This window comes from Medicago sativa, chromosome 4, assembly GCF_051527215.1.
Source record: "Medicago sativa cultivar Bolivia chromosome 4, Bolivia_mono, whole genome shotgun sequence".
NCBI classification, from domain to species: Eukaryota; Viridiplantae; Streptophyta; class Magnoliopsida; order Fabales; family Fabaceae; genus Medicago; species Medicago sativa.
Window position 1 is genome coordinate 72,913,115 of NC_140752.1, and position 20,375 is coordinate 72,933,489.

General features: G+C 33.6%; 2 protein-coding genes across 2 annotated transcripts; one reads left to right on the forward strand and one right to left on the reverse strand.

Moving 5' to 3' along the window:
- Positions 1-378: 378 nt before the first annotated feature.
- LOC146931636 (ethylene-responsive transcription factor 9-like) lies at positions 379-1,574 on the reverse strand. Its single transcript, XM_085703144.1, has one exon. The coding sequence runs from the start codon at positions 1,502-1,504 to the stop codon at positions 788-790; it is 717 nt and encodes a 238-aa protein (XP_085559270.1). The 5' UTR covers positions 1,505-1,574; the 3' UTR covers positions 379-787.
- A 16,991-nt stretch (positions 1,575-18,565) lies between these two features.
- Positions 18,566-20,144, forward strand: LOC146931637 (type III polyketide synthase A-like). The gene is made up of 2 exons (XM_085708342.1): positions 18,566-18,844; positions 18,957-20,144. The coding sequence occupies exons 1-2, from the start codon at positions 18,643-18,645 to the stop codon at positions 19,922-19,924; spliced, it is 1,170 nt and encodes a 389-aa protein (XP_085564468.1). The 5' UTR covers positions 18,566-18,642; the 3' UTR covers positions 19,925-20,144.
- The last annotated feature ends 231 nt before the right edge of the window (positions 20,145-20,375 follow it).

Here is a 20,375-nt window from a genome sequence, read left to right on the forward strand (position 1 = left end):
TACTACACAAAAACCATAACTTGAAAGTGATCCTTTGTTAACTCTTTAGTTTTTGAGAAAAAAGCAATGTTATTTGGAATTCGACTTGTGGAAATAATTATATTTAATAAATAATTATTGTACCTAAGAATTGTATTTGTCCTTTGATTCGATTAAAATACAACTCATATCACTTTAAAAGTTAAAATTTTTCTTTTAAGTGTTTGATTCCATTTCTAAGGAGACCAAGTTTAGTTATGAAAATGTACAATTGATTATTCTATTTAAGTTAAAATTTGCCGCTTTCTATTTTAAGCTTGATCTTTAAACACAAATTGATATGAAAATGTATCAAAACACAAATTATTTTCACTTCAGTTAACTTATCAACAAAATCAATTTCAACAATCAATACATTCAAAATCAAATCATGTCACCTGGATCGAAACATTACATAGGTACAATAAAAATCAACTCAATCCATAAAAGTAGAGGTCGAGAAAAGCAAAAATCCAAAGAACTTAACATCCGCCAGAATTACAGATTAGTAGTAGATAATTTCGGAACATGTTCTTTAAGCTGGTTAATTAATTAACCAATAGGAAAAAAGAAACGAAAACTCAAAGCTAACATATTCACATCAAAGGATGTAATTAACAACTTTATCTTCCTCAAAATAATGGGAGATTAATCTTCCAAAATAAAAAACAGTAAACTTTGTCCTTCCTGCTTTTTTTCTAATTTTCATCTAAATAAGGTGAGATAATATTTTTTTTAAATAAAATTAAAAAGGTGTTAATCAAATAAATTAATAATCCATTGGTGGAGCTAAGTTAAGATCAAGATTGAGAGCTCTCTTCGGCTGACAATCAACAACAGAGGATGAATCCGAATCACTCTGGACCCCACCACCTCCAAACCCGATGTTAAACTGAACCGGTTCCGGTTCAAACCTGTTAGTAAACCGCTGGTTCAAAAACTCAGCTCGACCCGCTGGATCGTAAAAGAAAACCGGCACCATTCCATCAACAGCACCGGCGCCGACACCAGCGCCGGCACCAGTAAACGGCATGATCTGTTGCTGAATCGAGAGAAACGGGAACCGATCCATGACGCCACCGCCGGTGGCAACTTCTCGGCGCGTGACCTCACGCTCAGGAGCAGGGACAGATGATTCAACGGTGCTGCTCTGGCTAGGGCTATCTTCTTTGGTCTCGGACGGAGGAGGAGGGAAGTTGGTTTTGGCTTTTGGGCCACGGAACTGACGGGCGGCGTTGTCGTAAGCTCTGGCGGCTTCTTCGGCGGTGTCGAAGGTACCTAGCCAGACGCGGCTTTTTTTACCGGGATCGCGAATCTCGGCGGCGTAACGGCCCCATGGTCGCTTTCTTACGCCGCGAAAGTGAATCTCGGTTGCATTGTTGTTGTTGTTGTTGATGTTGTTGCAAAGTTTCTTAACTTTGAGATTTGCGTTCTTTGTTTTGGTAACCATTGATGGTGATTGCGATGATGTTGGTGGGTTTCGCATGTTAAGGATGAGAGAATAGCGTAACTTGAAGTACGTGGGTAGTGGTGCTTGCTTTGGTGAGAAGGGTTGAGGTTGGGAGGGTGTATATATACGCAAATAAAACATACGGTGCTAGAGTTTTTCTAAAAATAAAAAAAAAAATTACAAAAATCAATAGTTTATCTAGGGTGGTTAAAATGACATATCTAATCCTATTCTAACTCATAATCGAATGTTTAAACTCCGACTTTTTTCATTTATGTGTGTGAATTGAGTTCCTACTATATCTACTATCTAAATTACTTTGGTACAATAAAGAATATTTTTATTCAAAATTTAATTCAACTGATAATATTGAAATTATTATGTAAAATTCATTGGAGTTTTTATGGGCTTTCGTTTAACTTCTTTGGAGAAATAAGCTCTGGTGATTTGGAGTTTCGAAAGGTAAAAACAATCTAACCGATAATTGTTCATATCAGAATTTGACTTGGGTTTTCTCAAACAATCTGTATTATGAAAAATTTATTGATTATTTAAGGGTCATACTAACTAGTGTTGCTAGGAGCCTACGACATTGATTAAGGATATCAAAAAATAAAGTTATTAAAAAAAGATTTTTATTCATTTTTAATTGATTAATTACATAATTTTTAATACAATAACTACTATTATATAATTTTTTTTATTAATATTTTTAAGGAATCCTTCGGGACACCGATTAACTTTTCCATCGTTTAATTAACTTTTGTGTGCCTTAATTTCTAAGGATATTTGCTACTTGGTCTAAAGATAAAAAGTAAGATAGATAGCATATTTTTAACTAAAAAATAAAATTGTGAAATACTAATAATGAAAGCACAAAAAAGAGAGAGAAAAAGGAGGGAATTAATAATGTGATTGATATGTTTTGTGGGTGAGAGGTGCAGTCAAAGAAGACAGAAGTATCTTAACGTAAGTGACGTGACGCCGCCCAAGAGAGGAGATAAAGGTGTTTGTTTGGAGGATACGTGGCATTTGGGAATTTCGAGACAAGCGGCGATAGTGGGGCATCATGCGTGCCGGCTTTTAACTTAAATAGAATGGGGCCGTTTTTTCAGCTCTCCATCTCCTCAATTCTTGCCTCTATTGCTTTTTCAATTGTGTGTCCTACTACATATGCCTCACCTATCTTGCTTTGTACTCATAACCAAATTTTATTCTACTTTTACTAGACTAATGACTAATACCTCAAATTCGTCCTTGAATTTTAAATAATCGGCCAAATTCGTACCTGAATTTTGTGAAATATCTATTTAGTCCCTGAATTTACAAAATGTCAATCAAATCAGTCCCTCTGTTAAGTTGTTCTGTTAACGGAGGTGACGTGTAACGTTAACCTCTTACAAGGCTTAACACGTCAGATGCCACGCAAGCAGAGACCAAATTGATTGATATACAGAAAATTTTCAAGGACCAAATTGATGGATTTTCAGAAAATTGCCAACGACTCTTTCTCCTATTTCTCATTAACGGCTCTTTCTCCTCTTCCTCATTAACGGCTCTTTCTTCCCCAAATATATAAATTTGGAACCCTAATGTTATAATTTGTCACCTAGAGTTCAAAATCCCCCAAAATTCTTCCATGAATTGATGTCAATGTTCTTCCCCAATTCAAAAAACTTAAAACCCTAATTTTTTTGATTCAATTCGAAATTCAAAAATCATTGGTCATTGTTGAAGATTCGGTGTTCAGAAATGATGGGTGGTGGGCGTATGGGCAACAAGAGAATGTTGCTACTGAGGTGCAACAAGAGAATGTTGCTATTGAGAATGTTGCTACTGATAATGGACGTGTAACTGATGCAGTTTCTAGACAGGTATTACTTTATCCAAAATATGGATCGATTTGAGACTTACTGGCATAATTTGAGGACTAATTTGATGGATTTTGTTATAATTTAAGGGCTGATATGATTAATTTTATTTGCAGAGAATGAGTACAAGGAGATATAACATGAGAGGACTAGTGATTTCAAATGACATGTATAAACAAACACCACTGAGGGGTCCTGCTCCACAAAATCCAACTGCTCCTGGAGTTATTAGAGTTCCAAATCCAAATTACGGGCCATCCGCTTCTACTAAACCCCAATACATGGAGTTTATCCCAACTTCAGGATTTCCAAAGCATTGATGCTTGTTTAAATTATGTTTTTGGACTAGTTTAATTATTGCTTTTTGGACTTGTTTAGTTTATGCTTTTTTGGATATGTAATCACTTAAGAACATCAAATGATTTGATGACTTGATGGCTATGTAATGTTATTTTTTTGGCTATGTAATGACTTATGAACATCAAATATATGACTTATGATGATATGCAAATGTCTGTCTTTTTATAATCAAAGTGTCTGTCTTTTACTTTTTACTTTGTTCAGCAAATGTATGCACCAATGATCACAGTGATATCTGTTGTGAAAATTCAAGGACCTATTTAATGGTATTTTCACTAATTTGAGGATCGATATGATGGATGTGCATATAATTCAAGGACCAATTTGATTGAAATTTTTTGACAGAAGGGTTTGATTCATTCATTGACAACCTCTTTTCACACATCACATAACCATTGTTAAACAAACCATTAGGCAGAGGGCAGACATAGAAAGGCCTTCCTGGGTTACTGACAGTGTTTGCTTTTCTTACAACACAAATTCTAGGACACAAACATTGAAGCTCTCTCACATCATCATTGTACATAGAGCTTGAAAATGAAGACCGACTGTTGTAGTTGTTTTTGCCCATACGTCCACCACCCATCATTTCTGAACACCGAATCTTCAACAATGACCACAGATTTTTGAATTTCGAATTGAATCAAAAAAATTAGGGTTTTAAGTTTTTTGAATTGGGGAAGAACATTGACATCAACTCATGGAAGAATTTTGGGGGATTTTGAACTCTAGGTGACAAATTATAACATCAGGGTTCCAAATTTATATATTTGGGGACGAAAGAGTCGTTAATGAGGAAGAGGAGTAAGAGCCGTTAATGAGAAAGAGGAGAAAGAGCCGTTGGCAATTTTCTGAAAATCCATCAATTTGGTCCTTGGCAATTTTCTGTAAATCAATCAATTTGGTCCCAGCTTGCGTGGCATCTGACATGTTAAGCCTTGTAAGAGGTTAACGTTACACGTCACCTTCGTTAACAGAACAACTTAACGGAGGGACTGATTTGATTGACATTTTGTAAATTCAGGGACTAAATAGATATTTCGCAAAATTCAGGGAGGAATTTGGCCGATTTTTTAAAATTCAAGGACGAATTTGAGTTATCAGTCCTAAATTAATTAACATAGTTATTTTCTATAGGAAACATGAATTATAATTGATTTACAAATTTTTTTTTATTATTATTCTCGGCTTTTTTTTTTTTTTAAGAAATCAAAATGATATTAATAACCACAAAACTATCTTCCTGGCACAAGGTGTACCATAAAATAAAGCCGAAAAATACAAAAGTAGTTTGAACACCAACAGTTCAAATTAGCCAATTCCCGCACATAAGAATGGGTTTTGGCACCAATTATGAAAGCTATAATGAAAAGCTAAGGAATGAGCTTTGAACCACCAAAAAGACAATAACTTCACTTTTTCCAGAAGCTGCAATGGATAGTTCTCTTTACCGCAAAATATTCTGTCGTTTCTTTCCTTCCAAATAACCCAAACAAAAGCAAACCAAACCAAATGCATGAAGGAACACCTGGATTTGGCGCCGCTAGACATGGTACCAAACTGAATAAAATGAGCAACAATAATATGAGGATCAGCAGAGTAAACACAAAGCCAATTTCGAACCAATTGCCATATCTGACCAAACACTGGGCAAGACAAAAAAAGAAGATTCTCTGTTTCCTGAAAACCACACCCTGTAACACACAACTGAGCCTCCTCTGATATAATGTCTCTACGAAACAGATTTGATTTAGTAGGCAAACGTAGTCGGAACAGCCGTCAAGTGAACACAGTGATCTTCAGGGGGACTTCCTTCCTCCATAAGAGGGCCTCAGGAACATGCTCGGTAGGGGGCGGCCTCATAGTGATCACCTGTACGCCCCACTAACCGTGTACCCAGCACCCGGGCCAGGAATCCACCTCCAAGTATCATGAATGTTTACCTGTAACATAACAGACAACAACAAATTCCTACACTCCATTAACAAATCCTCCTCCCAAACCCATAATTGCCTCCACCACTTCCAAGCCTCACCCTCAGCATCCCACCCCCTAGCAAACATCTGGGCCACTTTTAAATTAAAGTAATTTTATGAGTCTTACTAACAAGTACCTCAGACTTTGCATATATTATGAATTGTCCCTACCAACTGAGTTAAGTTTACGAGAACAGTAGAATTACTATTCTTATTGTGATATAAAACATTTAGGATTCTTTTCATCAAACTAATGTTTCATAAAACCTTGTATTTTTTTTAAAGTGTATTCCATTTATTCTATCTTAATATTTTGGTAAAATTTTTAACAACTACCGTGCATTTTAAAATCTGAATATTTGCGTCATCTTATAGTAAATTTTATATTTGTCGACCATAGTGTCCTTATACGAGGCGCCACTTTTCATTTGACTACCAGTCTCTGAATAGCAACCTCCAAACTTCTTAACAACATTTTTCACGGATGTCGTATCTAATTTTATCGACACATTACACCTTATTTTGGAAATCTCATGATATGTGTCATAATTGTCTATGAATGTTATCTAAAAACCTTCAATTTTTTGACCAAACTTGACAATTGCATCATTTGAAATGTTGAGTCATGAACGAATGAGTAATGTATATCCTCTTATGGCAAGGAGTTCGGGTATGCTCCATTTAGGCTAAGCTCCATTTACTCCATTTGGGGTTTGGATGCAAGACATGTGGCAAAAAAATATCTAACGGTTGAGATTTTAAATTAAAAAAAAATATTTGTTTAATAAAAATACATAATAATAACAAACAAAATCATGTTCCCTTCTTCTCTCATATCACAACAACCTTTAATTGTTTTTTAAATCGTGAAGGAGAAGAACCAAAATCGAAGAGAAACAAGATGATAGTGGTCGGAATTAAAATCGGATTTATGGATAGTGGTCGGAATCAAATCAGAAGGTTAGGGTTGAAGTTGAAACCCTAAACCCATTTCTTCCCTCTTTCTCTTCTCCTTTCCCGTGTTTTCTTCTTTCTTTCTTTTCTCATCTTCTTTTTGTTTCTTATTTTAAATATTTAATACTCCATCCGTTTCAAAATTAGTGTCGTTTTAGCCAAAAAAAATTGTTTCAAAATGAATGTCGCTTTCAGTTTCCAATGCAATAATAACTTTTTCTTTTCAATTGTACCCTTCAATTAATATTATGTTACACTACTTTCAAAGTATTATTTTTTCTTTAATGAAAAACAAACCAATAGTTGATTAGGATAATTTAGTAAAATTGCTATGACATTTGACTACTTTATTCAATTCCTTAATCTGTGTGCAATTGGCTAAAGTGACACTCATTTTGAAACGGAGGGAGTACTGAAAGATGTAGTGTTGCAGGGTGCTGAGAACCTAAATCAACGTCATATTATTGGCAAGCAAGGGATGGACATGGTACTGTGTACATAGCCATAATTGGTCAACATGTTTTTGCTGTAAAAAGGCTGGATTTGGATGGAACAGGAAAAAGCGGCTAAGTATCATGCGCAACGAAATTGAAGTCCTTGGGATGTTTGAGCATCGAAATTTGATCGAACACGCAGACTACTGGATTGGAGAGGAATATGGTTTAGTCTTATATGAATTCATGGAAAATGGAATGTTCGGTGTAAAATAGCAATTGGAATTGCTAAGGACTAGTATATCTGCTTTACGATTTATCCATAATAAAAAAACTAATTAAAAATTAATTATTTTAATTTATTTATTTCAATTATAATTTTTTGTCTTTTATTGTGCCACGTGGCGTGTCATGATTGGTCCACGTGGTACACAGTTAGTTTTGGTTTTTTTTTTTTTATAACTGAGACTTAACAGAAGGACTAAAACCAAAAGTTTTATAAACTGCAGGGACCAATGCCAAACAAAAAAAGCGCAGGGACTAATGCCAAAATTGGATGAAAGTGCAGGGACCAAACACACATTTAAACCTTTATTTTTTTACACGAATATCACTTGGTTCTTAAAAAATTTATAATAAATAAATTATGTGAGGGTTAGGCAACTCAACTGCTTTAAGATAGAAGTTAAAGAGTTGAAAGTCATGAGGTTCAAACACGGATGAATAGATAAATATTAATGTAACAACTAATTGCCAATATTTAAATTGCCAATATTTATCAAGTTTTTTAAATAATAAAGACAAATGAAATATCTATTTTTTGATAAAAAAAAAAACAATTTGGTGAAAAATAAAACAACACTGTTTTATACATTATCTAAATCTATAAAAACTAGGTGATTTGTTCAATTTTAAAAAAATAGTACATCAGTTTTTTAACATTAAAATCTCATCCAAATTTTAGGTAAACATTTGAGAGTAATCTCATCCATTGATATTTATTAATATTAAATCAATGACCCCTTGTCAAATTATATAAGCATAAATAGTTTTGATTTTAAAATATTGCATTTCACTTTATACATTTATTTGAATACAAATTTGAGGAAAATTTTGAATTTTATTCAAATGTTACCATCAAAAATTTATATTTTTTCTCTCTCTTAAAGATAAATAAAACTTGTAATTCTCATAGATACTGCTTCCGTCTGTTTTTACGAGCATTCATTGCATATTTTACTTATTTAGAACCAAAACTTGTCATTTATTTTTTAATTATGATTGGCTTTTTATACAATAAATTAATAAATGTTTAAAAAATATCATACATGTAATAATACACTTTTATAAATAATGGTACATTTCTTCAAAAATAAATAAATAATGGTACATAACAACAATGGATTGATCCAAGTGGTAAGAGACTAGGGCCTCTTAACCATATGGTCAAAGATTCAATCTCTGGCTCATGCATATGAAAAAATTCCACTTAGAAGGGGAAAATCTAACTTGTGTGCCCCACAAATTCTCCAAAGAAAAATGGTACATTATAATCTGAGTTATTGGTTGGTCATCATGACGAAGTCAAGAATCAGTCTAAATATTAAGAAAAATGCTAAACATCCCGAAAACTATTATCCCGAGAACATCACGATGACACTTGATTGGCTACTTATCACCACTACTTGGGTGATTTCCACAAATTCAGGGATTTAGTCAACAATAGGTGATATGCAGTTTCCCTGATAGCTTACAAATACACGCTCGTGATATTTCCCGAAAAATAATTCGGGATATATAGCATTTCTCAAATATTAATAGATGACTCATCGCCAATTTTCCAAAGACGCATTTTGTTTAACACCAACCGATAAGTCAATATAATACATTCCTTAAAAAAAAAGTCAATATAATACATCAAATATGGTTGGGATTACGACCAATGGCTGCACCCGAAATTTCCATTGCAAAAAGTATTTAGCTTTGAAAATCTCTATCATCGTAGAACCTGAGTTAGTAAGTTACTTCCGACCTTGCTGAGCGAACATTGCTAAATTGAACCTGTATAATGGGTGTTCTACTCAGCCTGTATGGTATGAATTATAAAGAATATTATTAAAATCTCCCAATGTGCACCAAGAAAGGTTTATTTGTGACGACGACATTCTCTGAATATTTCATGAATTTATAAGCTGGCCACAATGTAGCATCCTCCTAAATAGTTACATTGATAAAAAATTAAAATAATTTTGGACTTCACAAACGCCACTGTGTCTCCAAATAAGGAACTGCACTCGGGTGACCCAGATCTCCGCGTGTGCATTCATTGTGGTGGCAAAAGTGATTGTATTTGATGGTGCAATCATGATTTTTGAAGATTTATTTCCTCCATTATTGTGTTATATACCAGCCATACTTGTGCTATTGAGTCTCAACTGCAAAAATTATTTATTTTCCATCATTCAAATTCATTTTGTTTTGGTTTTGCATGGAATGTGCCGACTACATCGAAGTCTCATTACTCCTTCCTGTAATTGATCCCGATTGTTGCTTAACTGTTTCTTTTTCATTAGCGCTGCCCCATTCCTCTGGTGTTCAACACATAATTATGAGCTCCATCTTTGAACACCATCATCTTCCTCCATTTGATAACAAAATGTTAGTGATCATTCATACTTAAAACACATCGTTATCGGTTCATCATTCACCGCATTAATTTTGTTTCCTCTTTTCAAAGGTTTCCTGACATCCACTTTGACCTAAATCCTCATGCAAGTTCCTCAAAATTAAATGAATTCTTTAGGCCATATCCTACAAGTTCACAAACGAAGATACCTAAATTGTATCCTACCTTTTTTGTTACAAGTACATTTGGGATGTTAAGAACGTGAACTCCACAAAAACACATGAAATAATGGAACTAGGCTCGGTAATTCCATTATACCAAATCGCCTCAACAACAATAACAGATATCCATCAAAAGACCGCTACCTTTTATGAAAGAATTGAAATCTTTAGATACCATTCTAAAGAATCGTGAAGATAAATTATTAAACAAAAAATTTAAGGAGTAAACAATGTTAATGGTTAATTTGTTTATAACAACAAAAATCTCAAGATCAAAGGTGATTTTTAATTTATTTTTCCATAAACAATATATGTACAGTATTGTACTATAAACATTGTTCTCTACTGACCAAAGGTCCCTGCTCGATGACCCGAGTGAGGACCTATACACTCTTGGTCCTAAAACCCTACGTCAAAATGCCCAATTATGTGATGACCAAAACACTATCTACACCACTCCTTCATCAAGGACACACCGACCATGCAATCAGAAGCATAATATTCCGCCAACATTTGTAACGTTTTCGACCTTCATAACTCTTCAAAGCTCGACGGTAAAGAAACCCCACCGTTTGTAGTAATCTTCCATCCGTTATCTCGTCACTCACTCCACGGGCCGCATAAAAAGGTCTTTGGTTCGCAAACTCAACATACAACACAATCTAACCTTTAATCTCTCGTTGTTTACTTCCTTATCGTCTTGAAGTTGAAGTGTTTGCAGATATTTCCAACTCACGAAAAGCAATCATTATGATCAGATAAAGCATATTTCTTAAAAAATCTAAATATGGAAGCACATCTTGTAAACGAAATACATTATAAAATACTCCTATCAAAAGTTCTAGTCCAAATTAAAATGTCATTGTAAAGATATATTAAAAAATGTTTTAGTAAAGAAAAAGAGAAAATAGAGAAAGATGTGAAATTGACTATTGTTACGCGTTTTTACATAAAATTGACAGGGAAAGCAAGGTATTATATTGGATTAATAGATATGAATGACCAAGTCTATTGGATATACTATTACCAACCAAGTGTCTTAACACTCTTAACTTTGTTTCATTTTCAACAAAGTCTTATTCATTCTTGAATCGTTCTTTGTAAACAGTTTTGTTTGGTGAATGGGGGTGGTGAAGCTGACCAGTGAGAACGTGTACACGCGTCACTTTCCAACACTTGACGCGTCGTTTTTTAATTGTTGAAACTTTGAAACATGTCTTTCTCATCATTTTTGTTTCGGTGCCTGCCAACCGCATTCCAAACGCGTCGCTGTCACTCTCTCGCTCGAGTTAAATAACCAAACACCGCGTGTGTTTGTCACGTCAGATACTGTTATACGCGTGCTCTAAACGCGCTTATGGATTTGGTATCTTGACCACAGGATGTGAAAGTGAACGGGACGGATAAGTGGGGCGCGTGACAATGTGGAAATAGTAATCTTGCTGAAATAGTGGGAATAAACACATAAAGTCAAGAAAACTGCTTGAAATTAACTTGAGATGCCGATGCTTGTTACCACCGGCAGCACCAAAGGCCACACATATGACGGCGTGGTTGATTAAAACTAGACTTTGTTTCCTTCACAAGTAATCTTTCTTAAAAAAACTACACTCAGTACACATGTCATATGATTTTTAATGTGTATGTCACATAAAAAAAAGTGTGCTAGTAGCAATGGACTGATATTAATGCAGTCACTTGTGTGTGAGGTACTGGATGTGCTAGCAGCAGGGTCAGCCCAATCACAAGGACACCAAAGCCTATGAGTTAGACTTTCAAAATTTGGCCCAAAAGAAATGCCGCCATTCCCCCCCCCCCCCCTTCTATTATGAATGAATGGATGGATAATGATGTTTAGAAGAAATGCGCAAAAGATACTCGAACGGTAGTTAATTGTCGTTCGCTGTTAAATAGTAGTTAACTACCTTCGTCACTTTTTAAATTTAACTGATTTAAAAAGTGATTAAACTAACTTAAAAAATGATGCAAACATTAGTTAATTATCGTTGAATGTATTTTGGGTAATTTGAGATGTTTGTGAAATAATTTACTAGATGCTTAAAGTGCAATTATTTAGTATGTTTCGTATCTGCATTGAGATTTCAATTATCATATTATGTGTTTGACTTAAGTTGATCCCAAGGTTTTTTTTATCAAAGAGTTGAGCCCAAGGTGTGCAACACAAATCCATTGTTGCATTGGAGTTAAATGAAGTTAAATGAAGCCACATCAAGTTTAAATTTTGAGTTAAATTATCCATCAAGTTCTAGTCAACACCAAAGTCTACCACAACACCAAAGACACATTGCACAAAATTTCTGGATTTGGGATGGCCAACAAGGGAACACGATGTGTCGTTGTCGTTGGGTTATGGTAGTCAGGTACAATCAACTGCAGATAACAATGACGAAGACCAACACGACCCTCAAGTAAATCGTGGAAGACATCGTCGAAGACTAGGGTGTGGGACCGCATGGCATTTATAATAATTGTAGATTTTATGGTATTTTAAGTGTTATATAATTTTTAATTAGTTTTTTTTTAAATTAAGTTTTTATTATTATTTTTTATGCATGCATTGTACAACGTGATGTTTCAAATTTTTTTTGTCCTTATTATACCACTCAACTCCAAGTAGAGGGGTATTTAAATTTTTTTTTAAAAAAAAAAGCCACAAATAGGACGCAAGTCCATCTTGCGTGGTAGTTAAAAAATTTAAAAAAATAGGAAAGTACCCCGCAACTTGGAGTAGAGGGGTACAATAAGGACAAAAATTTTGTCACTTTTTAGGGTACCCCGTAACTCCAAGTGGAGTGGTACCAGAGACACTTGAAAAAGTAGGGTAGTTCTGCAATTTTCCAAAAAAGTAGGGCATTTTTGTGTTTTTTGACATAAAGTAGGGCAGTAAAAAAAAATTTCAATATTTGACTTGTATATTTAAGACAAAATTTCATTTTTAAGCTTTCTTAATTGAGAAATGATATTTGAACATCCATTTGATGACAACTTTAGTGACAACTTTCTCTCTCATACTCACATCATTTTTACTTTATCTCTCTATTACTTTGGTTTCCGTGTAAATACATGTTCTTTCTTTGTAAATCATGGTTGTCACATAAGTTGTCAACCAAATTGGTTGTTGTTCAAATAACACTCCTCTTCTTAATTACTGTCTTTAGAGCATCTGTTATCGTGGTGTTTACTCATATTTATTGAATATAATACTGCCTTTAAGCTTCCTTAAGTAGGTTATTCTCAAAATAGTGGAGTTTACTTTAATTTCAATAAATAAATAAAATGTTCAAAAGAGAGTTTTAGGTAGATGGTTAGGAAGTTGGAAGATTCCAAGAGGAAATACAAAATCTTGAGACTTTGAGCGAATGTAGTGTAAATTGAAAAAAAAATCATCACATTAAAATCTTAAGCATCTAAAGATGTTGCATTAGCCTTGTTTTTTTTGGTGGGGAAAAAATAATACATTAGTCTTGTTTAGTAGCAGATGCACGTGAAAAGATTTAACATAAAAGTTGTGACAATTTATAATAATTAAAGGTAAATGCTACCAATATAGTTTCTAGTACTTACATAGATGATCTTAATAGTTGTAACTTATTCAATCAGGAAAAAATAAAGTTGGACACATTCTCAAAAATAGTGGACTTTACTTGAATTTTAATACATGTAAAAGCATGTTAAAAAATAGTGATAGATAAGTTGAGACTTTTGGGGTCTAGATTGGATTCAACAAAGAACAATCATTTAAGTGAGTTTAGATAACATTTTTCATCAACAATCTTAAGATACTGGGTATATGAGTCATTTATTTTATATGACGTTCAACATCTAACTCTTCTATTGAATATGAGATTTTTAACTCACACTTGACACATCACAACAATTTTTCCTTTAAGTGTGAGACTTCCGGCCTCCGCGCCCAAAATCCATCATGAGTTAGTCTTGCTCGCCACAAAGTCAAACTTGACATTGATACCACTGTTGGAACTTCCAGGAGAACGTACACTAGATTGGATCCAACACATTAGACTAAGAGCAATCACATAGTGAGTTTGAACAATTCTTATTCACCTAAATCTTAAAATATTTGGTATGTAGGTATTCCCACTTATATGTTATTCAATATCTACTCTTCTATCCAATGTGTAACTTTTGAGTTAGACTTGACACATCACAACATTTTCTCCCCAATTTCGGATTAATTATTCAATCAATCAATTATGAATTGACAACAATCAATTATTAAGAATTATTTGATTGTAAATGAACCATGATGTGTTGTACCATTTAGTTAAATCCAATAAGAGATTCGAGGAATGCTAGGGACACTCTCTTTTCAGCACTCTCTTCAACACTCATTCTTTTATTGAATGAAATCAATGTATGACCCACCATTTTAAGTGGAACCATTTCCAATGTGTGAGACCCACCTTGATTTAAGCCAATGAGAAAGCGAGTGTTGGAGAGAGTGTTGAAAAGATAGTGTTGCTAGCACTACTCTAAGAGATTCACGCCTTCAGTCGTTTAATTATTTAAACGTTATCCCTTGTGACGGTTTAGCATATGATGAAAACCTGACATGAAAATCTAGACGATAATGGGGTAGTTCACCTCTCATCTCCCTTCGTCCTTATATGTAAGCACTCTTTTATTAGAGACAAACGGTGCTTACATATAGAGACGGAGGAAGTATTCTTTACCAATGCTAATTTCTCCATCAATTATGTTTCTCACGGAACCTAAAATACACCATTTTTTATATTTTATTTTTATTATTATTATTAGAAATTGGAGTCTGCACTCAAACTCATGCATATATAATGCAATGTGCTTGTTAAATATAAGTTATGCTCGCGGGATTTGATTACTCTTCATTCGGCGCATATAAATTGATTGAGGACTTTACCATTTTGATTTATTGTGTGAACAAAATCCTCAAAATATGTTGCACCATATAATCGAAAAATCTGGAAATATTTATCGTGAACAAAACACTCAAAATAAGTTGCACCATGTAGTCGATGAATCTGGAACAATTGTGTATGTACTGTTGCAACCAATTATTTTACTACAAACAATCTTAGAACACTGTTTTGTTTGTTTTCTCTTAAATTCAAATTTATTTATCTATTGAAAATTGATTTACCCTGAAATGGAGCAACGAATCAATAATTTTGAATTGGATTCTAGACATTTTTTGGCCATCAAAACTCACATACGGTTAGGGGTGTAAGTGGTTCGGACAAAACCAACGAATCCGAAAATCCAAACCGAAAAAAATATCCGACCTTGTTTGGTTCGGTTTGAAACCGATCCGAACCAATTGAAACCGATTTAGTTTGGTTTGGTTCATGGTTTTTCATTTCGAGATCCGTGAAACCGATGAACCAATCCGATGATAACCACACTCCTTATTTTACTAATATTATCCTACCTCACACAAACTTATGGTTAGACCCAAAATTAAACAAAATATTTTTTAATCCATTAATTTTCTCTCATCTTCATCTCATCTCGTCAGTTGACGATTCACGTTGGAATTGGATTGATTTAGTTTGGATTTTTTATTTAATTTCATGATGTTTAAATTTCAGAATGTTTGAATTTCAGTTTGCATGTATTTGTTATTTTGACTATGTTTTAATTTTAGGATGTTTTTTTGGAATTTTTGTGTTTGTTGATGAATGATGCATGTATGGATCATGAATGATTAAAATATTTGAGTTTGATGAAGTGGTTTTTGAAGAATGATGGATGAATGAATCTTGGATCATATATATGAAATATTGAGTAAGATTAGTTATAAAAAGTTTGAAAAATAGAGCGTGAAAAAACAAAATATGAAATACAATTATACAAAAATCTATGAAATATTTTGTGAGAATATGAATTTTTTTTAATTGTATTTTTAAATAAACCGATCAACCGAACCAATCCAAACCGAACCAAACCGATTAGTTTGGTTTGGTTTCTTTTTTGAAAAACAATGAAAACCGAACCAATTCAAACCGATGAAGGATTCATCGGTTCGGACATTTTTTTGACTGAAAACCAATCCAAACCGAACCGTTACACCCCTACATACGGTCTTCGCATATTTTGTACTCCCTCCGTCCCATAATACATGACACAGTTGACCCTATTACGCATGTCAATGCATAATTTTGAACTTAAATATCTTAAATAATATATTAAAAAAATTATGAAAATTATATATTTTGAAAACACTCATCGAGACGAATCTAACGACAGCTTATGTGATATTATTTATATTTGTATATTAGTAAAAAAAATATGCTCAAAGTAAGTTAGGTCAAAATTTCATATTTTCAAATGAGTCATCTATTACGGAACGGAGGGATTATGATTTTAGCACATGCCTTATATTCCATTATGTGGACCACGACAATTGTAAACAAACTATATGAGAATTGTTATAAGACAAATTCTATGGTACATTTCAAAATTCGAGTGTATGTATAAATATACTAAATTTTTAAATTAATAGGTGAATGAAAAAGAAATTTATTTTTTTTTGACAAAGAAAATTATTTTATATCATTTATAATTATGATAACTAATTTACCAATTTGACCAATTTTTTTCTTCTTATTTATCAAAAGTGTCAGCGAAATAAAATTTAATTTTTCAGAATTTTTATTACTTATAATAAAGAGTGTTTATTATTTTTTGCGATAAATTTTTAAATAAATATGATAGAGCCAACTGCAAACTAGAGCGCATGCTGCACGTGCATTCTTTTCAAAGTCCTAAATATTTTTTTTAATTGTAAAATAACAATGATTTAATATTCTAATAATTTTGGTACAATTTTTGGATCCCAGAAAATATGTATATTGCTTTATTTGAGGACAAATTTAATTTTTTTACATATTATATTCTCAAAATTTTAGTTTGAAGATATTCTTCACTCCTTTTTTTTGGTAGTGTTACAATGTAACGGGAAAGGAGAGAAAAAAAAAAAAAAAAGAGGGAGAGAAGAAATTAAGCTCCAAGTTTATCTCTCAGGATGAGAGATTCCATGCCAGGCGGAGGGCAGTTCCAGTGAGCAGAGCACCTTGCATGTGACCCTTCCTTAGCCATAAAATCTGCACACATATTTTGTTCCCTAAGAACATGCACTAGTGTTGTATTTCCATTTCCTTGTAGAGCATCTTTAATATGAAGGATGTCAGTAGCATAAGTGTGCAAGGAATGATCACGACCATCAATAATCAGGTCAACTGCTTCCAAACAATCACTTTCGAAAATAATGTTGACATAGCCTTTTTTACTACAAAAATCAAGACCTATCTGGATAGCACATAACTCAACTAATAACGCATCACTTCCAGCTTCATAGTGAGAAAAACCAGTTATCCAATCTCCGTTGTGGTTGCGAACAACACCACCAGCACCTAAACAACCAAAATCTTCTAGAAAGCTGCCATTAATATTGAGTTTAAGTGTACCTTCCGGAGGAGGGATCCAATGAGCTAAGAGGCGCGATGAGTGTGGGTCCAAACCAAGATTGGGATAGTAAAAAATGCATTCATCATATAACAAAAAGGTCTTTCGCACCACATCTTGGATACGCCAATGTTGATCCTCAAAAATAGTATTGTTTCTCCAACGCCAAGCATACCATACTCCTGTAACAAACAAGGTAGAGGAAGTACCATTTGTCATCTTATGAAGCCAAACCTTGACATCAAATTCAGAGAAAAAATTATTATAACGCCCCATATTCAAGCGGAGCCAAAACTCTCTAGAGTGCGGACAATCACGTAAACAATGAAGAATATCCTCTATGGGTGAAGAGCAACGGGTGCAGCTTGGTGCAATGAAGAATATTCTTCACTCCTTTTGTGATACTTTGATGTATACCACTCTCACCATTTATGTTTCATATTAAAAAACCAATTTTAATCAATTTATTTGATATTTTATTATTTTGAAATAAATTAAAAAACCAATTTTAATCAATTTATATGATATTTTATTATTTTGAAATAAATTGTGAGTTTATTTTATACCAAGCATATTGATATATAATCATTGCAAGAAGATTTGGTCAATTTTATAATATATTTTTTATTTTTATGCTCGGAATTTTCTTTGTGAGATATGTAAATATGTGTGTTATTTATATATTTTGTGCTTGAGTTTTTTTCTCTGAACGGTTTTGAGCTTGAGTTTATTTTATGTAAATATTTTTGTGCTTGGAAATTCAATCGCTCAAGTCTCGAGTCTCAATCTCAACCACTTTAACTGGAATTATCATATTTTAGATATTGAATTAATAATTTTTCATTTAATTTTTCTTCACAAGAATCACAACTATTGTCTCCCGCCAGATTCATGATATATATGTTGTTTCTGTTTTGTCTACTTCACACTTACATATTATAGGTTGAAAAAGTGTTGCAAGCTAGAAATGGATTCGGTGCAAAACAAATAAGAAAGTAAAAGATTGTTGATCTGTGAAACCAATTTCATTCAAACATCTAAAAACCATGATCATTGAAACATAACCAAAGTCAAATAATGTAATATTTTCTTACACAACATGCTACCCTTGCTTGACACCAACTTCTTTTCAATACCTTTCCAATGCCTTCATTTATAGCCCGATAATTTCTCAATTCTATCACCAAGTCTTGATCCATTCTCAACACAGCACAAGAACAAAAGTATTTGCTTAAATTTCAAAAAAGATGCTTCAAGGTGATTTGAATGGAGATTCTTCTGCAAATGGTGAGCGCGTTAGACGTGCTCCTGTTCCGGGGAAGGCCACGATACTTGCTTTAGGGAAGGCTTTCCCTAGTCAAGTCCTCCCTCAAGAGTGTTTGGTGGAAGGGTACATTCGTGACACTAAGTGTGAAGATCCTTATGTTAAGGAGAAATTGGAGCGTCTTTGTAAGTCAAATTGATTCTTTACTCTCTTATTTATTAATCTAAGAAACTATATTAAAAAAGATTACTAATATAAATTGCAATACTTTGTGTTTATTCATGTGACCATTTTCAGGCAAAAACACAACTGTGAAAACAAGATACACAGTGATGTCAAAGGAGATCCTAGACGAATATCCAGAGTTATTCATAGAAGGAACACCAACAATAAGACAAAAGCTAGAAATAGCAAATCCAGCAGTAGTTGAAATGGCAACAAGAGCAAGCAAAGCTTGCATCCAAGAATGGGGAAGATCACCTGAAGAAATCACACACATTGTCTATGTCTCCTCGAGCGAAATTCGTCTACCTGGGGGTGACCTTTACCTTGCCAATGAACTCGGCCTAAAAAGTGATGTTAATCGCGTAATGCTCTATTTCCTTGGTTGCTACGGAGGTGTCAGTGGTTTACGTGTCGCCAAAGACATCGCTGAAAATAATCCTGGTAGTAGGGTTTTGCTCACAACTTCTGAAACAACAATACTTGGTTTTCGACCACCAAACAAAGCTAGACCTTATGATCTTGTTGGCGCCGCGCTTTTTGGTGACGGTGCTGCTGCAGCTATAATTGGAACCAACCCTATATTGAGTCAAGAAACACCTTTCATGGAATTGAACTATGCTGTCCAACAATTCTTGCCTAATACACAAAATGTGATTGATGGTAGAATTACTGAAGAGGGTATTAATTTTAAGCTTGGAAGAGATCTTCCTCAAAAAATTGAAGACAACATTGAAGAATTTTGCAAGAAATTGATGGCTAAAAGTGATGTTAAGGAATTTAATGAGATGTTTTGGGCTGTTCATCCTGGTGGGCCTGCAATTCTCAATAAGCTTGAGAATACACTCAAATTGAGTGGTGATAAATTGGAATGTAGTAGGAAGGCATTGATGAATTTTGGAAATGTTAGTAGCAATACTATATTTTATGTGATGGAGTATATGAGGGATTATTTGAAAAATGATGGAACTGAAGAATGGGGTTTAGGATTGGCTTTTGGACCAGGGATTACTTTTGAAGGCATTCTCCTCCGCAGCCTTTGATCTTGAGATGGTTACATGAAGATGCATGTTTACTTGATTGATTTATTTGATATGATGTTTCTTTGATGTTTATTTTACTAAAGTTTATAATAAGGTCTGTAACAAGTTATTATTCTATGAATGTCAAGAAGGGTGACAATATACTATTTAGAAGGAGGATTAAGGTTTGCAAAAGTTGTATGGAGGACTTAACATGATTTATATATAATTTACATTTAAATGCGAGGCTTATTTTCCCATCAATATCCAATGTATGTGGTTAAACATTATGCCAATTAAATACATATACTTAAAAGTATGGCATGCATGCATTGCAATTTTTTTTTTGAGCACCTTTATTATATGTTTTGAAACATGAGAGGAGGAAGCTGAAATATCTATCATTATCTTTGAATGGAGAGAAGACTAATTAACTTTTTAAAAACTTCAAAAATAAATAATTCAAATTAAA